This window comes from Puma concolor, chromosome D3 (assembly GCF_028749965.1).
Source record: "Puma concolor isolate L17-30 chromosome D3, mPumCon1.1.hap2, whole genome shotgun sequence".
In the NCBI taxonomy this organism is placed as follows: Eukaryota; Metazoa; Chordata; class Mammalia; order Carnivora; family Felidae; genus Puma; species Puma concolor.
The window spans coordinates 23,358,199-23,377,041 of NC_141678.1; the positions used below are offsets into that span (position 1 = coordinate 23,358,199).

General features: G+C 43.5%; 1 protein-coding gene across 10 annotated transcripts in view; it reads right to left on the reverse strand.

Moving 5' to 3' along the window:
* Positions 1-18,843, reverse strand: part of NF2 (NF2, moesin-ezrin-radixin like (MERLIN) tumor suppressor) — an 80,620-nt gene that overhangs the window by 44,437 nt on the left and 17,340 nt on the right. For 8 of the 10 annotated variants that reach the window (XM_086682128.1, XM_086682125.1, XM_086682127.1 and 5 more), the window contains 3 exons: positions 8,231-8,356; positions 6,160-6,282; positions 4,073-4,156 (listed from right to left, as the gene is read on the reverse strand). In XM_086682128.1, coding sequence (XP_086538254.1) covers positions 4,073-4,156; positions 6,160-6,282; positions 8,231-8,356 — 333 coding nt within the window. The remainder of the gene's footprint in view (positions 1-4,072; positions 4,157-6,159; positions 6,283-8,230; positions 8,357-18,843) is intronic. The other 2 variants (XM_086682124.1, XM_086682126.1) reach the window with 1 other exon arrangement.

An 18,843-nucleotide genomic window follows, 5' to 3' on the forward strand; every position in this document is an offset into this window, starting at 1 on the left:
CTGAAGCCTGCTTCAGATTCTGTGTCTCCCTCTCTCTCTGCCCTTCCCCTGCTCATGCTCTCTCAAAAAAAAATTTTTTAATTAAAAAAAAATGAAGTGGGACGATCTGTTCTGATAGTTTTAAGTAAAAAGGGCATGGTGTACAGGAGGTCCTCTGGGGTAGCCACCTAGAAGGGGAATTTCGGGGAAGGGGTACCCCCTCACCTGATGGGCTCCTATCACACCCATTGCTCTACAGAGGTCATTCCAATTCACAGTCCCTTTCTGCCCGTATGTGAGCTCAGACAACACTTCTCTCCTATTTACTAATCGTTGTCAACCTTCTGGGTTTGAAATGGCATGTTAGTGTTGCTTTTTTTTCTTGATTACTACTGAGATTGAACATCTTTTTCTATTTACTGACCATTCTCATGTTCTCCTCTATAAAGTATGTATGCCCTTTGTATCTATTTTTCTGCTATCTTTTTCTTATACACTCAAGAGTTCTTTATGTTCAAGGATATATCTACAATTCTGCTTGTAGAAATCTACCTTAAGAGGCGGAAACTTTAAAAAAAAAAAGAGGTGGAAACTTTTGCACATGTACACGAAGATTCATATAAAAGGATCTTCAGTAAAACACTATTGATAACGGAAGGGGGAAAAGAGAAACTAAACCTACCTCTCCCTTAGAAGGGGGATGGATCAATGAATTAGGTTTACTCATCAATGGCCACCATACAGCAATTAGGACCAACAAGCTACATCTACACATACAACATGATACATCTCAAAATCAATGTTGAGTGGGAAAAAACATCAATGTGTAAAAGTATAAGCCATAAAAGGGGGGCGGTGTGTGAAGGACAACATCATTTATATTCAACTTTTGCCTTTTTGACATTTTCAAGTTGGTCTCCTCCCATCCAACTGACTACTGCCCCAGGTGTGAGCCTCAGAGCCTCTCCCCAGGATGACCACCACAGCCTTCTAACAGGTCTCCCTGCTTCCAAACCTGCCTCACTCCAATATGGCCTTCACATAGCCACCAAAGGATCTATCTAAAATATAAACCCTTCACTGGCTCTGTACCACCCACACAATAAAGTCAAGACCCTTTCTGATCTGGCATCCTACAGACATACCCCTCCAGCTTGCTACTGTCAACTCTTGCTACTTTCCACCTACACTGTACATATATCCAACTCAATTGCCTTTTGGCACTCTTTTTCCCTAACTGACATCAAAGAGTACCAAGAAACGGTAAGCCTCCTCTCCCACCATCCATTTCTCTTTCTGAACACTAGGAGTCTGCAGGCCAGCACTGCAAGACTGGTAAATTACATACCACGATCTCCCAAAGTCATTTTTAATAAGAACACATTTCAAACACCAAGTTGTCAGTATAGAATCCAACTGGTGGCTTAAAACATTGCAAGATGGTTTGGTATGTCATGTGACTGGACCGAACAAAACAAAACAAAACAAAACAACAACGACAAAAAAAAAAGGCCCAGACTTTCGATTCAAACATAACTCAAACTCTAACCAAGAAATATGGTTCTTGTTAACTGAACCATGTGATTAATATTTGTATTTATACTTTGAGGGTAATTGTTTCTTGATGCTGTGGAATTAGCTCTGTCTATATCATTCCAACAGCTGAAATACCATAATGAATGCATTTGTGCATAATTACATTCCATGTGTTAATGAGCCTGATTCGTTTTCCGCACCATACTTCTAAAGTTCCTTTCTGTTTCAGAAAGGTTGAGGATGAAAACAAACTGAATATGATGGAGGAAACCAGTGTGGTTTACTGAGAAGTTTGGACTAAATTAGACCCTATAAATGAATCTGGAATTTGGTGAAAGGCAGTGCGTGCTATCCAGAGACATCCCTCACACGCTACAAGGGGAGGGCAAGAGTGGAGTGCTGAGCTAAGCGTCCCGGATGGTAGGTTTCTCATCCCGGCTCTAGTCTCCAGTTCCACTCTGCTTCAAATCTTGTCCATCAAGAAGAGGGCTATAAATTCCATTGAAAAAGAATTAACATAAAGTATTAGGACTTCAGACAAATTATTAATCCTTTCTGAGCCTTAAATTCCTCATCTGCAAACCGGGCATAATCCTCTCAAGCTGTGGCTCATGGAAAAGACTACACTGAGTATTGCACGAAATATTCGTGTGTAACACTTTGTAGAACTGTAAAACATTACAGGCATGTAAGATCCTATTAATACTGTAATCAGAGATATCTTTTTTAATATTAACCAACAGTCCTAGAAACTGGAAGCATGTGATAATAATCCTTAGTTTCTCGAATGCAGACTTGAAGCCACAGATTACCTTTATTTGTAAGATCCTGAAAATTTACACCGGAAAAAACAGTTAGAACATCCTCCTCCATATGAACCACATATGCTGTCTGTGAATCACTTTCATCTCTAAATTAGTAGGATCCAAATTAGTAGGGCTTTCCTACAGTGAAATCTGTTTAAGCAAACATCTGCTGGTTCCCTGAAAAGTTATTTTTTTCCACAGGTGGCCTTTGAATTTGTGGCCCAAAATCCATGTAAAGGAAATGTAGCCTTTGAGACTGAAGCCCTTCAAAGAGAGGTAGTGTCCTTGAGAGCTTGGGTCTCCTCTCAGCTGGAGAGAAAGCGTGCTAAAAAGGAACTCGGTTCTGGGCCAGGAAGTGCTCACATTTGATGAGAGTGACAATGACTGCTTCATCACTGTCAGGGCAATACTGATTGAAAGGACACATTTTTCCTGTTATTAATATTCTTAATCAAAGCATAAAAGGAAGCATATGTTTTAGTTGAATCAAGGCCCATTTTCTGCTTTTTTCAATTACTCATTTTTCTGGGCAGTGGAATAGGGGAGGCACAAAACACAATCCCAAAGCCATGAATTCTGCCCTTAGCTTTACCCAAGATTGTCCGAATGCCCTTGGGCAAATCGCTAAAGGGCAGATACTCGCTGTAGTGTCTGTATCTGTGACAGAGTCAACAACCCACTCCTCAGGCCTGGTGAACACTCAGCAAATATTAGCCGAGGCATCAAATGATTGAATTGATTCTGGTACTTCTGTTAGTCTGACCAACATGAACAGACTTTTTTTCCCTCCCAAATGATAGGCCAGTCATTTCCTGGCTTTGATCTGAAATTGTATTAAACTACCCCCCAAAAAAGTGGGCTAAGAAGTTAAGAGTATCTTACTAATTTTCTTAACACTACAGGGAAATGGCTTTATGGACACCTCTAACGAAAAAGGAAAATAAAAACTGAAAAGATTATGCAAAATCACAAAAGTAATGAAGATGCCCCAATTCTGGGGCCTCTTCCTACACTGCAGGGGAGGGGTGGGAAGCAGTAGGACCAAGAAAAGAAGCTATGTGATTGAAGTGGGGTATCTGAGGGACATGAAGCACTCCTGACTGACCCTGTAGTTGGTCTTATGAAAACAGAGAGGTCAAAACACAAGAGCGGTGGTCTCCTCCACCCCCCTCCCAGTCCGCAGTGATTTCTCTAGGAATGATTCACTCACAGCTCAACTGGGCTTGGGGTGCCAAACAGCCTGCAGTACCAGCCATGAGCAAAGCTAGCATGCCCATCAGGGGTGAAGGAAGTAGGGCATTCTCTAGGCTATAGCAGGGTCCCCACACACAGGGCTGCTGGTCCTCAGAGGATGAGTCTGGAATAAGGACCTGGGCCTTTCTGACCTAAATGCTATAGTTTGGCCCAAACTGGAGACAGTACGTTCATTTTCCTTGGTTCATAAAAAGAAAGGTTGGTCCAGTGATTGCAATAAACCACATGTGCGTAATGAGATTACACAGACAATTCATCATAAGCGTACACTTAACACTTGTACACACACACACACACACACACATACACACACATTCTCACAAGATTATACAGAACCTGGGACAGTGACAGTGGTTTCCCCAGCCCAAGTCCTAAACACTTCCTTTCTGGGGAATGTGTCTCTGAAGCCTAGAAAACCTGAAGAAACAAAAGACTGGAGTGATCCTGTGACACACATTAATGCCAAGGAGGAAGGCACTTTTCTTCTTTGAGCCTACCTTGGCCTGGACGGCATAAGAAGCCAGGAGCACAGAAGCCTCGGGAGGGCAGTAGATCTTTTCATCTAAAATCTGCTTCTTTACCTGAAAGAGGCAACAAGGGAGACATGACGCTGTGTGCGTGGAAGTGAGCTGTGCAGGCTGGTCACAGCAGATGGCTGCAGGGTGTTCTAATGAGGCCTGCCAAACCAGGCTGTTAATGATTTTCTGACAAAGGGTACAATTTTTTTTATTGCTGCAGACAGGTTGGGAGTTCAGTCACTGAGAAGTTATTGGTAAGATGACTACGCATAAAAAAAAAAAAAAAAAATGCTGAAGAGGAAAAATACTTCCATGGTTAAAACAGAGACTGATATCTGGACCGTGACAGAGGGGAGCTGTGAATTCCAGAAGTGTCAGGGGCAGCTCTGGTGGTGATTGTGGCCTCGGCCACTTGCTGAGCACATGCAGCACCAGAGGAAATGGGAGTCTACTTTAAAGTCTTAACACAAGACAAAAGTCAGCAAGGCCACTGAGTTATGACTGCAGGGAAAAAACCCATCACTTTCCAAATGCCTGCTCTAAGGAAAAAGGAAGCAATAAAGTTTGATCGATTAAACTTTTAAGCACATGTGAGGTCCAGGAAATATAATTCTTAAGCCATAATGTTGAATTAACGGATCTCATTGCATTTAATTTCTTAGAATGGTGCAGCGTGTGATGTTCCAGACATAGAGGCAAGAGAGCCTCACTGAAATAAACACAACAGGAAAGCCAACTCTCTTTTCACAGATGTCAACAGTCACCAGATTCATAAAAGTAGTAAATTTTGCCTTGCTCAGCCACGAAAACACTCCAACATTTCAATATGAGGAAAAATGAAGCTAAAGTCACAAGAGGGATGGGCACTTCTTCTAAATGCTAACAAGAAAGTCATCTCTATAACACTAGGACATTCTGGGGCCTAGGAGATCATTATGTGGTTTTATTCAAAGCAGTGTAACTTTCTAATCCCTGATTTATTTTCAAAGGAAAAAAAAAAGCCATACTACAGAAAAACTGAAAGGGTTTCCCTTTGCAGGAAAATGTTAGGGATGGGGGAGGTGTGTGTACATCTATATATACTTTTTTTGGCAAACCTTTTTTGGAAAATAAATTATTTGGGGGTTTTATTACATTTAACTTAATATTAACTGAACATAACAATCTGAGGCTCAAACTAATTATAGGAGGACTATGTGACAGCCCATACATACGTCTACTTCTGGGAAATCCTGTAATTAACGCCCCTGTGCGATCTACCGACAGCGGGCATCTCTGGGCACACAAGCAGCTCCACTACCAATCACTGCAACTAACCATGAAACTGGGGCAGCACTCTGATCAAGCGGTAAGAACACAAGCAAAACTGACAGGGTTTTCATCCTCACACAAACCCCCACTCATCGCGCCCCTAGATGGTCAGTCTTAGCAGTCTTTGAACCCATAATCATGGAGCTCCTCATCTCTTCAATTCGGTTGAGCAATTACTTACGGAATGCCTCCTGCATATTCAGTGAGCCTTGCCTTTAAAGGGCTTATACTCTAATGAAGGAGTAGGGATAAGACATTCACATACAATGGGCAGCATGAAGCACGATGCCTGAAGTTCCACACGTGTGGGATTAGTCACGTGGAGTTAAACTCCAACTCACTGGAGTTCTGAAGTCCTGTCTTAATGACAGCAAATTTTGAACTTTTGGAAAAATTACTCTTTCCAAGACTTTCTCTTTGGACTTCCTTTGTAACTATTAAGTACTTTTCACTTAGAAGAAAATAGGATCCATCTTCAAAGAGACTTCAAGCCAGGTAGCTACTTGTACCCGTTCTTTCACTACCCTATTTTTGCAATCTTCTCTGACACCAATTCTCCTTACTCAAGTACAAGTTCTATTCTGAAGACTTTTCCCCCCATTATGGAACCAAAGGGACTGACTTCCCAGAGGCAGGACATTTTCACAATGCCAAGGCCTCTGTGGTCAACACCGAGGGGGTCATCCAGGCTGCCTCGGCAACTACCCCTGGGTGAGTTCTCTCAGAATAAACGGGGCTAGCACAGACTGGTGTACCTGCAAGAAGAATAAATGTTGCGTGATCTCCTGAACCAGCTCCTCCTCGGCATTCTCGGGATAAAATTTGGCCAGGAAGTGAAAGGTGACTGGCTCTTCCTTTGAAACATCATGATCCAGCACCTGCACAATTACAGAGCAAAAGAAGAACAAGGTATGTTGGCACCTGTTCCTCCCCTGCCACTATCCTTTTGCAGGGAGCGTATAAATATTTTTCCCTCTCTAAATTCATCACATTTCCCAAAGGCTATGATCCTACAGTTTGAAGCATTCATGAAGTCATCTATAACAAGAGGTAATATTCACCTCACATGGTGTTTCTGAACCAAATTAATCAATATCCCCAATGGGTGAGAGGAGCTGAGATTATTAAGGCACAGATGTTCTCAAGGCCACAGAGATAGTTAAAAAGTAGAAATTTATAACTCAAAGGTCTTGGGCACTATCTTTTACAGTAGGCTGAAGGCTTTTTAATTTTCTAAACTAGTGGATTCTTCCTATATTCTTTTTGTTACTGCTAACCCCCAACGTTTAGGTCCAGATCAGGATGGACCTTAGAGATGATGAACTCTATTTTTGTGAAATCCTCTGAACATTAACTGAGCAACAAAAGTGAAATGTGTCCATTGTGGCAACCCTTGTTTCAAGGAACCTCTAGAGATGCCCTACAAAATACTTGAGTGCAGCCAGTAAACCTCACTGCCTTTAATCTTCTAACAATTTCATCCACCCACTGAAAAGCTTGAACCATCTGCTCTCCAGAATGAATTTCATTTCAGGACATAAACATGCCATGTGACAGGCTACAAGGCTCCATTAACATGTGTCATAATTTATTTCCTTTGAGCAGCAGGTTCCATGGCTCCTGATGCCCCCAATCTAATATCCATTTGGCCAACACTCAGATATGATTTAAAACTTATTTTGCTGAGAATCACAAAAAGATACACAAAGTTCTGCTGTCTTTGATAGATAATTCTTCATGCTCCTGTCCAAATTCCAGGTGGCAGTGCCCAGGAGATCCAAAATAAACCAGATCTAGGACACTCACTGACACTGGCATGTGGTGGCCCTTCAATGCTCATGATCATGGGAATTACCATATGAAATTTATAACCAGCAGAGATCCCAACAACGAAGATTCAGATTACTGTGTACATATGGAAACACAATTTGAACACTTGAGCTTAGAGTCAAACTTGTAAAAAACAGGAGGCGTTCATTGTTTATCATGCCATGCAGCAGATGATAAAATCAACTGCAAGGGGTACCATTTGGAGTAAGAATTAGACATTGACTTATTTTGAGATCTAGGGGTCTTTTAGGAATTACTAACAAAAGCAGATGGCCCTGTTCCCAAATGTCTTCATGGTTAGATAGGCAGGTAAGTAGGTAAGTGTGGCTTTGTGTGCACATGTGAATCCACGCAGAAGGCAGTTTCCCTAGGCAATATCCATTTCTAAGCCACATTAGAACTGCCGGGAGCCCCAACTTGTCATCCAGGCCTCAGAAGCCCCAGAGAATCATAAAGACTTAAGACAAAACAGTCATTCTGTCTTCACCACAGGGACCAGGGCACTCTTTATTCTTTAGATCGTGTTAATGATGAAATTGAGTTGGGCCACAGTGTTTCTTGAAAAGACTTAAAAACATTCCCTAAAGAACATGAGTCCCAAGCAAATCTTTCAAAGACATAACCTGTATTTAAAAAAAAAAAAAAAAAAAAGGGCATAATAATATAATAGTAATTTTTATTCATAAAGCCTGACTAGTGGTTCAGTAAGTTGAATAGCATAAAGCCAGAAGCAATCAGCCTGGTGACAATGAATAAAGAAGCCAGGGATGGCAACAGTTTTATGCTCGTTGGTTCTGCTCACCTAGGAGAGCGTGTGAGGGGCAGAAAGCCTGTGGCATCTCCAGAACCTGTTTTCTACATGACTTACTCAGGACTTGCCCCTTTCTCTACTGTGCATCCATAATGCCCCATGATGAGTAAAGAAGCCAGGCACATGCTCAGGGAAAAACCAGAGCACACACCAGCCTCACTGGTTTCATCAAGTTCCAGCCCAACCTTCTTGTCCATTTTGAGCCAGGCCACGGTGTCCTTGATTGTGTACTGCAGTCCAAAGAACCAAGTTTCCCGAAGCCCCAGGGTCCGGCACACCAAATCAAAGAGGTCCTTCCCTTTCCACTTCATCTGCAATATAACAGACCAATAAGGAAGGGCAGCGTGAGCAAAAAGTCATAATCCACTTGAACAAAAACCTTTTCTCTGTACTCCCTACTCTCAGGTGCCAAAATGTGGGGATGGCACTAAGATGGCTGATGAGCACAGAATTCCTAAATAATTTTAAAGCTTCCTACACAAAACCATGAGTGGGAAAATACCAATTAGAGCTTAATGGCTTAATCACTGCAAAGCATACACAATACCTCCCTTGGACAGTTCCTTACAGATCTTAATATCCCCAAAGCTGCTAATTTAGGAAAGCTGGTAAATAAGCATCCTCATTTAGGAGAGTCTAGCCTCTTGAGTTAACCCAGAGAGATGGCTAGCTTCTAGGGACATTGATTTCTTTGAGACTTTGTCATTGATTTAAAGAAAAATTTTTTAATGTTTATTTATTTTTGAGGGGTGGGGTGGGGGTGGGAGGAGACCCAGAATCCAAAAGGGGCTCCAGGCTCTGAGCTGTCCGCACAGAGCCCAATGCAGGGCTTGAACTCACAAATGATGAGATCATGACCTGAGCTGAAGTCGGAAGCCACAGTCGTTGATTTTTTTTTTTTTAAATCATGACAGTGTCCTTTGATAAAAAGCTAGTGTTTTCTTGTTTTTGTTTTATAAAGACTAGTTTTACTGAAAGTTTTTTTTTTTTTTAAAGCAATACAGGGGAGGAAGTTAAAACCCAAGCCATAAATCACGTACAGTCAGCCCAACTACACATCCTTCCTATTCCGATGCATATCTGAGGCCAAAGGAGAGGTGACTCACCCACGGTCACACGGAGCAATTTCAAATTCTCGGTATCTAAACCCAGGGAATGAACAGACACCAATAAACTGCAGCATGCTTAACCTACAGCTTCACTTTCAAAAGGACCTAAAGCAATGGCTGCTAAACCCTTTTCTCAGCTTTTCAATCTCAGAAAATGGAAAAGCAAGTTCAACATCTTAATAGGGGAAAAAATGCCCAGACGCTTGGTAAATGTTGCCACCTTGTGGCTTCCAAGTTAAATCACCCAGGGTGTTCCCTTACAAGCCCCTCAGCTGCTGCTTGCCCCCAAGCCCCACCCCTGCTGGCCCCCAGGTATCAGGTGGACATTCAACTGTACACCAGGGACAGTTGTGAGCACACGAGACACATCACAGACATGGAGGTCACAGTAAGAATAATCTTGGGATTCAAATGCAAAGTCGCCAGACACCCGAAGGACAAGACCACTGGACTGCAGAAGCATCTGTCCTTCTCCAGCCCTCATTAGAAATCTTCTCCCAATGTCCTGGCACATGGAAGATGCATAACGAAAAGGAATGGGAGAAAAAGTTAGGGTTTAGAGACAGGTTATAAAAGCAAGAAGGAAAAAAATAAGTTAGACCTCTAATATCTGATTGGCTCTTGCTAAAACCTGATTGTACAGAGCATTTTTCAAGTAGGTCTTCTATTTTTAATATATATGAATGAACAGTGTGTTCTCTGGGAGGTACTCAGCAGGAAAGCCCATCCATTCTCCGTGTTTACAGTCAAAGAGCAAAGTAGTGACCCAGATGGAAGGGCACCAAAACCGCAGCAGACAAGTGGCTGAGGTATGAAATGGCTTTTGTCCTTCACGGGGGCCACTTCTCCTGTATGTCCTTCTAGCTCTGCCCCATCTCCTCTCTGTGACTTTAGTGAGACCCCTGTAACACTACAAAGGATGAGGTCTTTAGAAATTATTTTGAGTAGAATAAAATAAAATGACAAGTTTTATTAAAAAAAAAAAAAAATGATGGCCTTCCCCTTCTGCAAGGCTTGCTAAACGCTTGTGGGCACACCCATTCCCCAGTCTGACAACAGCACAAAGGATTTTTTAATTCAAGGCAGGTTTTAATTCCTACAGGCAGACTTCACTGAAGAAATGTTATTTTGGAAAACTAGGAGCTTCGGGATGCTGATTATCCTCTTGTCTCTATTTTAAGCCGGTACATAGTATATAAATTATAAATGACTACCTTTCTAGGAGATAATGTAAGGCTAAAGAACAGACATTAACTTGGAGAAGTTGAACACCCAAGGGCCAGGAAGATCACAGTATGGATTCCCAGGCTGCCATAACTCACAGCCACGGAGGGGCCGGGCTCTGCCACGGAGGACCCGGGCGCAAGTGGGACGTGCAGCACATCTCAACCAAAGCTGAGAATAGTGAATTTCTTGACTGGGGGGAGAGGGGGTGGAGTTTAAATTCTCAAACATAGTATCATATTAAAGCAGTTTTCCTGCATTCCTTTCTACTTCTTTGTTTTTAAAATGCAAAACGACCCCTGTTGAATGCAAACAGACGTCTTTGTTTCCAGGAAGCTTGCAAAAAAGTGAGGAGAAAAGGGGGGAAAAAATCTCACACCAATTCACAGTGTCTTATTTAGATTCTTAACTTTGACTCTAAGGATCATAGAATGTCAGTGTTGGATGTGAGCCGGAGTCATTAGCTACTGTAGACCCCTCCCCTTTAAGTAGAAATAAGGAAACCGAGTCACAGATTCTTTAGCAGCCTTCTGAAGCAGACACTGGCCTTTTTCCTGGCGATCTAAGGTAGGCAACCCCCTCAGCTTCTCAACGGCCTCTTTTCCTGCTAGGAGCCTTTCCATTTGTCTTGCCTTCCACCAGCACTCCCCAACCACCTTTTCCAGTAAGAAACGTGTCTTAACACTCTTCTCCCGCCCTGAAACCAAACCCATTCTTGGGAAGAGCCAGATATTGCTCCTTTACAGCTCAGTGTGAATTAAAGCCTCTGCTACAGCTCATTCTTTGAACAAGCACTACAGAGCACATCCTATATGCCCAGAAATGCCAGACACTGAGGACGCAAAATGGTGGATGCATGGGCCCTATGGGAGACACAAGCAAGGACCTAAGTCAGAAAAGGCTTTAGAGAACAAATGAGGGTTAGACGAAAGAGAGAAAGAATTCTTAAAAAGAAAATCATGATAATCTCAGTGAAATGCAAGTCATCTGGTAGAGCTAGACAGCCTGAACTCAAGAGGGGGCGTGGTGAGAATGGGGCGCCATGTGGGGCCAGGTGGCTCCTCTTGGGAGTCACTGAAGGCTCTTGGGCAGAGGAGTAATGGGATCAGATCAGCATTCCAGAATGCACTCCATCAACAGGGCGGACAATAAGTTGGAGGAAAGGAGCCTAGAATCAAGAAGGGCAGAAAGGAGGCCAACTCCCGCCTTGATTAAGGCAGTGGGAGGGAGAGAAGACAGCCTGAGAATTGGAAAGAAGGCAGTCCCAGAGCTGGCACCTGAGTGCTGGTAGGGACTGAGGGATCAAGAATGAAGAGGGACACCTGCATTTCTGGCTTGAACAGCAGGTGGTTCCACTAGAGGAGAGATGGCATACAGGAGGAGCAGCATGTTTCAGAGGGAATAGGTGAACAACTGTTAGGATAAGTTACCATGTCAGAGAAAACCAGGTAGAGATGTCCTAAATACATTTGATTTAAAGTCTTATTAGCTCAGGGGCACCTGGGTGGTTCGGAGGGTTAAACGTCCGATTTCGGCTCAGGTCATGATTTCATGGTTCATGAGTTTAAGCCCTGCATCAGCCTCACTGCTGTCAGCACAGGGCCCTCTTCAGATCCTCTGCCGCCCCCCCTCCCCCCCCCCTCCCTCCCCAGCTCACGCATATGCATGCTCTCTTTCTCTCTCAAAAATTAATAAATATTTTTGAACTCAATTTATTAGCTCTATTTATAAAATCAAATGTTCTATCATAAAGTAATTAAGAAGTTTTTCTTTTGGAGGTGCCTGGGTAGCTCAGTCAGTTAAACCTCTGACTCCTGATTTCGGCTCAGGTCATGATCTCATGGTTCCGGAGTTCGAGCCCCACATCAGACTCTGTGCTGACAGTGGAAGCCTGCTCAGGATTCTCTCTCTTCTCTCTCTGCCCTACCCCCCACCTCAAAAATAAATAAACATTTCGTTAAAAAAAGAAGAAGAAAAGGTTTTTCTTTTGGGTTCAATCTAACCTCCAACACGTTGTGTACCTACATGAGGTTCCACTTTTCAACAGCCCTTCCCTAAGTGTATGCAGACTTGTTTAGTCCTCTTAATTTGGGTTTCTTTTATTTTACTTACTTTGAGAAAGAGAGAAGAGTGTGTGAGCATGCAAGCAGGGGAGGAGCAGAAAGAGAAGGAGAGAGAGAATGAATCCCAAGCAGTCCCCCTACGGTCAGCACAGAGCCTGATGCAAAGCTTGGTTGAACCCGTGAAATGTAAGATTATGACCTGAGCTAAAATCAGTAGTTGGATGCTTAACCAACTAAGCCACCCAGAAGCCCTGGGTTTCTACTTCTTTACAAACAAGAACCACTGGTCACAGTTGTTCCAGGTGATTCCCATGGCACTCTGTAAAAGGAGGTCTTGGGTTGTGAATGGGCTTCCTTGGCGCCAGATGACTCACCAGAATGTGACCGTGTCCCTTTTTACAGTTTTATCAGTGATCCACTGCATTGTGCTGATGCTGTGACATGATCTGCACATCTGAGTGTCTCCTAAGATTGGAGGTGCCTCAGAGCAATAGTGACATCAGTCATCTCTCTGTTGCCCACAGTGCCCAGTCGACTTTGTACATAAAAGACACAGCAGGGGCACCTGGGTGGCTCGGTCAGTGGGGCATCTGACTTCGGCTCAGGTCATGATCTGACGGCTTGTGAGTTCGAGCCCCACATCAGGCTCTGGGCTGACAGCTCGGAGCCTGGAGCCTGCTTCGGATTCTGTGTCTCCCTCCCTCTCTGACCCTTCCCCACTCACACTCTCTCTCTCTCTCTCAAAAGTAAATAAACATTAAAAAAATTAAAAAAAAAAAAAAAAAAAGACACAGCAAACGGGGCACCTGGGTGGCTCAAGTCAGTTAAGCTTCTGACTTCGGCTCAGGTCCTGATCTCACGATTCGTGAGTTCAAGCCCCATGTTGGGCTCTGTACTGACAAGCTCGGAGCCTGGAGCCTGCTTTGGATTCTGTGTCTCCCTCGCTCCCTGCCCCTCCCCCACTCTGTCTCTGTCTCTCTCTCAAAAATAAACAAACATTAAAAAAAACAATAAAAATTTTAAAAAGATACAGTAAACAATGGTGTCAAACAGAAGACTCGCCTACTTCAAAAACCCAAGGCTCGGGGCATGTGGGTGTCTCAGTCGGTTAAACATCTGGCTCTTGATTTCACCTCAGGTCATGATCTCATGGTTCATGAGATCAAGCCCCACGCTGGACTCTGTACTGACAAGCACAGGGCCTGCTTGGGATTCTTCCCCACCCCACCCCCGCTCCTCCCCAGCTCATTCTCTCCCTCTCTCTCAAAATGAATAAATATTAAAAACAAAACAAAACAAAACAAGGTTCAAAAACATAAAGCAAAATTAGCTGCCACGCATCCACTCCTCCAACAAATATTTCATGAACACACCTTGTGTCCAAGCACCACTCAAGGTACAGAAGATAATAAGGAACAAAAGAGACAGTCTCTGCTCTTACAAAATGAGCTTAGGACATGAGCCAGTCACCTCCCTCACCCTACACACAATAATCAACTCCAAGTGTGGTTTCTAGCACTACAACACTTGTGAGTGCCACAATAGGGACCCCCAGGAAGGGACACTGCCTTCGAGGGCAGGGAAGAATGGCATCTAAATTAACTCTCATGGTGGGAGAGGGGAGCCAAGTGAAGACTGGGCTTGAGGAAGAAACAGTGAACAGGGTAGTGTGATCCAAGCACAGGGAACAGCATATGTAAAGGTCTAGAGGCAAAAAAGCTTAGATGGTCCTGGTAGGAAATGAAAGCACTGAAGTTCAGTTTGACTGGAGAATACTGCTGTGCTTCTGCAAGGACCCAAACTGCCACCTAACACCAATTCTTTGTCAACTAACTCCACTTCTCTCACTTTAACCACAGAACCCAAAAAGTTATCCGGGTGACTGTGTTCTCCCTTTTCCCCAAGGAGAAAACATAACCGTATCATTCCAGATATACAGAAGTCGAATCATTACCTAAGATGGATGCCTCTGTACATTAGGGCTTAATTCTTTCCAGGAACCAGTCTAAGAGGCACAGATAGATAGCTGTCTAACATCAGTATGAATCTCCGTGCTGTCACTGTGTGACCTCGGGCAGGTTATTGAACTTCCTTGTGCTTCGCAATGGGGATAATAAACAGACCCTGTCTTAGCAGATTAATCTAAGGACTAAGTACATTAATATATTTTAAAAGCCTAAATACTTTAGTAAATATAGTGCCCAGCTCATGGTAAATACTCAATAAAGGGTGGTCATTATTCATTCTAATCCCACCTCCTCTCCTTACATTCTCAAGTGGTGCCATGTAAAGCCTCCTGGTCCTGTTTCACTCCATGGATGATGGATGACAGATCAGAAAGGGCACCATCAATTCTCATCGAGCTAACCATGCTATCACTCATTTGACAAACACTTATTGAGCACCCATTACATCCTAGTCATTATGTTCGGCAGAAGAGATAAATGATGAATTCAGGACAAGACACTGTCCCCATTCATGTCTGACAGGGAAGACAGGTAGGTAAACAGATAACAAAAATGCAACCTGGTAAATGCTAACAGACCACGGTGCTGTGGAAACACAGCTCAGGCCTGGGGGCCTGGGGTGAGGGGCTTCCCTGAGGAGACATGGTCTGAGCTGGGTCTTGGAAGCCAGGCAGTAGTTGATACTCTGGTGAAGGGGCTGAAGAAAGGGAGGTCATGCCAGCCAGAGGGAACAGCATGTCTGCCACTTGGGTCCAAGCTGTTGCAAAGTGAAGGAATGTTCTTTGCACTTTTCTAGTATCTGACAAGCAGCATAATTACACTATCTGCCGTACTGAATGTTCAATGCAGTACTGAATAGGCAGCTTCCGCCCGATGCATGTGACACTTCGGACTCTCCACAAGTTGATTAGGAAGCAGGTTGCTCAGTCACAGGTTCCAAACAGCCATGCATCCCATAATGACACCTGCCAGATCTCTAAGAAGATCCCACAGCCAGTGGGATGAGTCTCATATTTATTTTTTTATTAAAATATTTCCTTTTCTGATACCTGATAGCACATAAGCCTTCCAGGCTTTGCCAGGCTTTACACTACTTAAAGGTCTTTTTGTTAGGGTCTGTCCTTTTTCCAGAACAGATGCTTTAGTGTTCACTGAGGCCCATGTCTCTCCACCTGGCCTAAGTGTTCAAACTGCTCCCCACACATCGGCACAGCTCTGTGCCTCATCTCGGCCTAATGAAGAGCAGGGACGCTAACAGGCAGACGATCATTTTGCAGACAGGAAAAGGGAGGCGGCAGGAGTGAGAGAGGTGATCTGCAGGGAGAAGGCAGAAAGAAGCACAAATCTGGACTCCATGGTGTGCAAGCTCCTGCTCTCCAAGCCTTGTCCTCGAGGTGCCCTTCAAGCAGAGGGGCTGATGGTAGTGAGCCTGGAAGGACAATGCTGCTCGCTCTGTGGCTGTGCTCTCCCATTACTTTAACAGGCTGCAGTGCTATTTCATAGATATATACTTGTGCCTGCATCAAAGATAGATGCGTATGAACTTTATAAACGGGACTAAGTGCTGTCAGCTTGTTATTTTTCGTAGGGGCGGGATTTATGAGCTTTACCCAAAGTGAAGTGCTTGTAATTTATCAACCTAGAATGTTTTAAGTAAATAGCACTAAGCACTCACCCTCCACAGCAGGAACATAGCACTTCTCTGTTGTAGGAAGCAACTGGCACCAATAACCTACAGCGCTGATTGGGGTCTATTAACTGGGGAAATGTTATGAATAGCATCCCTTGGCCAGGTTTAGACTCACAACCCTAAAACTACCATTTGTTTTTTACTTTCGACACTTCACATTGCATTTCTCCCACTGCTTTCTCTGGGTCATGCAGCCACCAACAATCACACTTACTCACTGATAAACCCGGGGAGGGTCAGTAGGAAACCAGCTGCATGATGGGGAACGGCCACAGTTAGAAGATGACAACTTTCTTAAAGAAAGAGAACTGAATTTGGCCACCATCTGTGAAGTGTTGAAGAATTAAGACAACAGAGAAACTTTGGCTTTATAAAGAAGACTCAAACCTGGAAAAAGCAACCAGGGAAAACAACATTCCATTTCATAGAGGTCTGGGGGACTAGCCGCACAAGGCATGCTATTTGATTAGCTGTCTCTTCCAGAAGATGAAAGAGAAGTGACAAACCCAGCATTTGCTTATTAGGGTTTAACTCACAAGCTGCCCTAGTATTTGCCATAAAAACTGTCAAAAGGTTAGCCCCCTTACAGATAGAGCAATGAAGGAACTGTGCCTCCCCAGGCTCAGGACATGGACCATGTGTTTACCACTATTTCAGAAATGGAAAACCAAGGATAACTGTGATTTCATCTCTTTTAACATTTACCCCTAACTGACTTCTGCCGTCATCGCTGGCCTACAAGAACCAGTTTGTAAGTCTAGAGGGACGCCTGGGTGGCTCAGTTGGTAAAGCGTCTAACTCTTGATTTTGGCTTAGGTCATGATCTCAAGGTTGGTGAGACAGAGCCCCACGTTGGCCTCTGCAGTGACAGCATGGTGCCTACTTGGGATTCTCTCTCCCCTCACTGTCTGCCCCTCTCATGGTCATGCATGTGCAGGCACACGCTCTCGTTTTCTCTCAAAATAAATAAACATTTATTGTTTAAAAAGTCTAAAAAATTTAAGATGCTAATCTAAATATAACTTCTATTTGTCCATTTTGAAAAAAAATAGATACCAAATACTTCCATTTACAAGATAAACACAATGGAAAAAGTGGTAACAATGGTTTTGCTGTGCAGTAAGTGAATAATGGGCTCCATTAAAATCTATTCTGGTTGGGGTGTCTGGGCGGCTCAGGTGGTTAAGTGTCCAACTTCGGCTCGGGTTGTGATCTCATGGTTTGTGGGTTTGAGCCCTGCATAGGGCTCTGTGCTGACAACTCAGCCTGCTTTGGAGTCCGCGTCTCCCTATCTCTGTCCCTCCCCTGCTTGCACTCTGTCTCTCTCTCTCAAAAATAAACAAACATCAAAAAAAAATTTTTTTTTAATCTATTCTGGTTAATCAAAGAGGATAAACAAGTATAGTAATGCAGGTGTAAAACTGACGTGCCCAGACTCAAGGTGTGGTATCATCCATCACACCACAGAAGTGGGCTCTTGTGTCTCATGAACCGAAATTGCAAAACTATTGAGCCGTTTCCTGTCATGATTAAAGGACACCTCACACCTAATCAGCCATTATTTCCCAACACAAGGGAAAAGGGAACACTCCAAAAAAGAGATCAACTTCTCTGTTCTACCAAACACAACCCCTATATTTCTCATCTAAATCTGGGCAAAAACCTCTTTGCGAAAAAGACCACCTCCAATCTCTTGCCTGTCAGTTTCTGCCATAATCAACCGCAGCCAGTAATTTTCCTCTCCTAATCCCCCAATCATCTGTTAGTATGCCAAATATATTTAAATTAATGGTTTCAAGGGATGCCTGGGTGGATCAGTTGGTTAAGCGTCTGACTTCGGCTCAGACCATGACCTCATGGTTCGTGGGTTCGAGCTCTGCATCGGGCTCTGCACTGGCAGTATGGAGCCTGCCTGGGATTCTCGTTTTCCTTCTCTTTCTTTGCCCCTTCCCCACTTGTGCTCTCAATCTCTGTCTCTCTCTCAAAAATAAATAAACCTTTAAAAGAAAGTTTAATGGTTTAAAGGCCCTCCACCAATTACTTCCTCTCTCCAACCAATTACCCTGCCTGTTACAACCCAGCCTGTGCCCTCCCAAGTCAGCAAACCTATTGCTTCCATTTATCCAGAACCAGACCTTACTAAGGTCCATTCCTTTATCTCACCATTGTCCCCTTCCCCCATACAACGCCAGGTACATGAGTCAGTATGTACTTTATATACACGGGGAAAATGAGGTGTTTGTCTTTCTCCAAGATCCCTGTCTTTCCTCCAGTCTTACAGATCACAAACTCCTTGAAGGCAAGGTTTACTATGCACACCATACACACACACACAGACACACACACACACACACACACCATGCTGTAAGTCTCCCAGAACACAAGCAAGTACTGCATAACCTGTGGCCACTCCATAAGTGCTTGTGGTTGGCTGATGATGTTGATGATAATGATGATGATAAGTAGATGAGGCTTCTGAGTAGAACAGTCTTCTCTAAGTAATGATTGCAATGAAGCAAGAATTTATGATACTCCTTATTAAAATTCTAATTGCATAATTGGGCCTTAAGGTATACATTTTCCCCCTTTGGTGACACACTGATTTCTTTTCTCTAAAAATACCTTGGCAAAGAAATCCAAATCTTGGAGAGCCAACCAAGAAAAATTTCCATAGAACAAAAGAAACTACTAAGAAACAAATCACAGCACCTTGGGAAGCCACAAAATGGAGGTTTTAAACTCTAA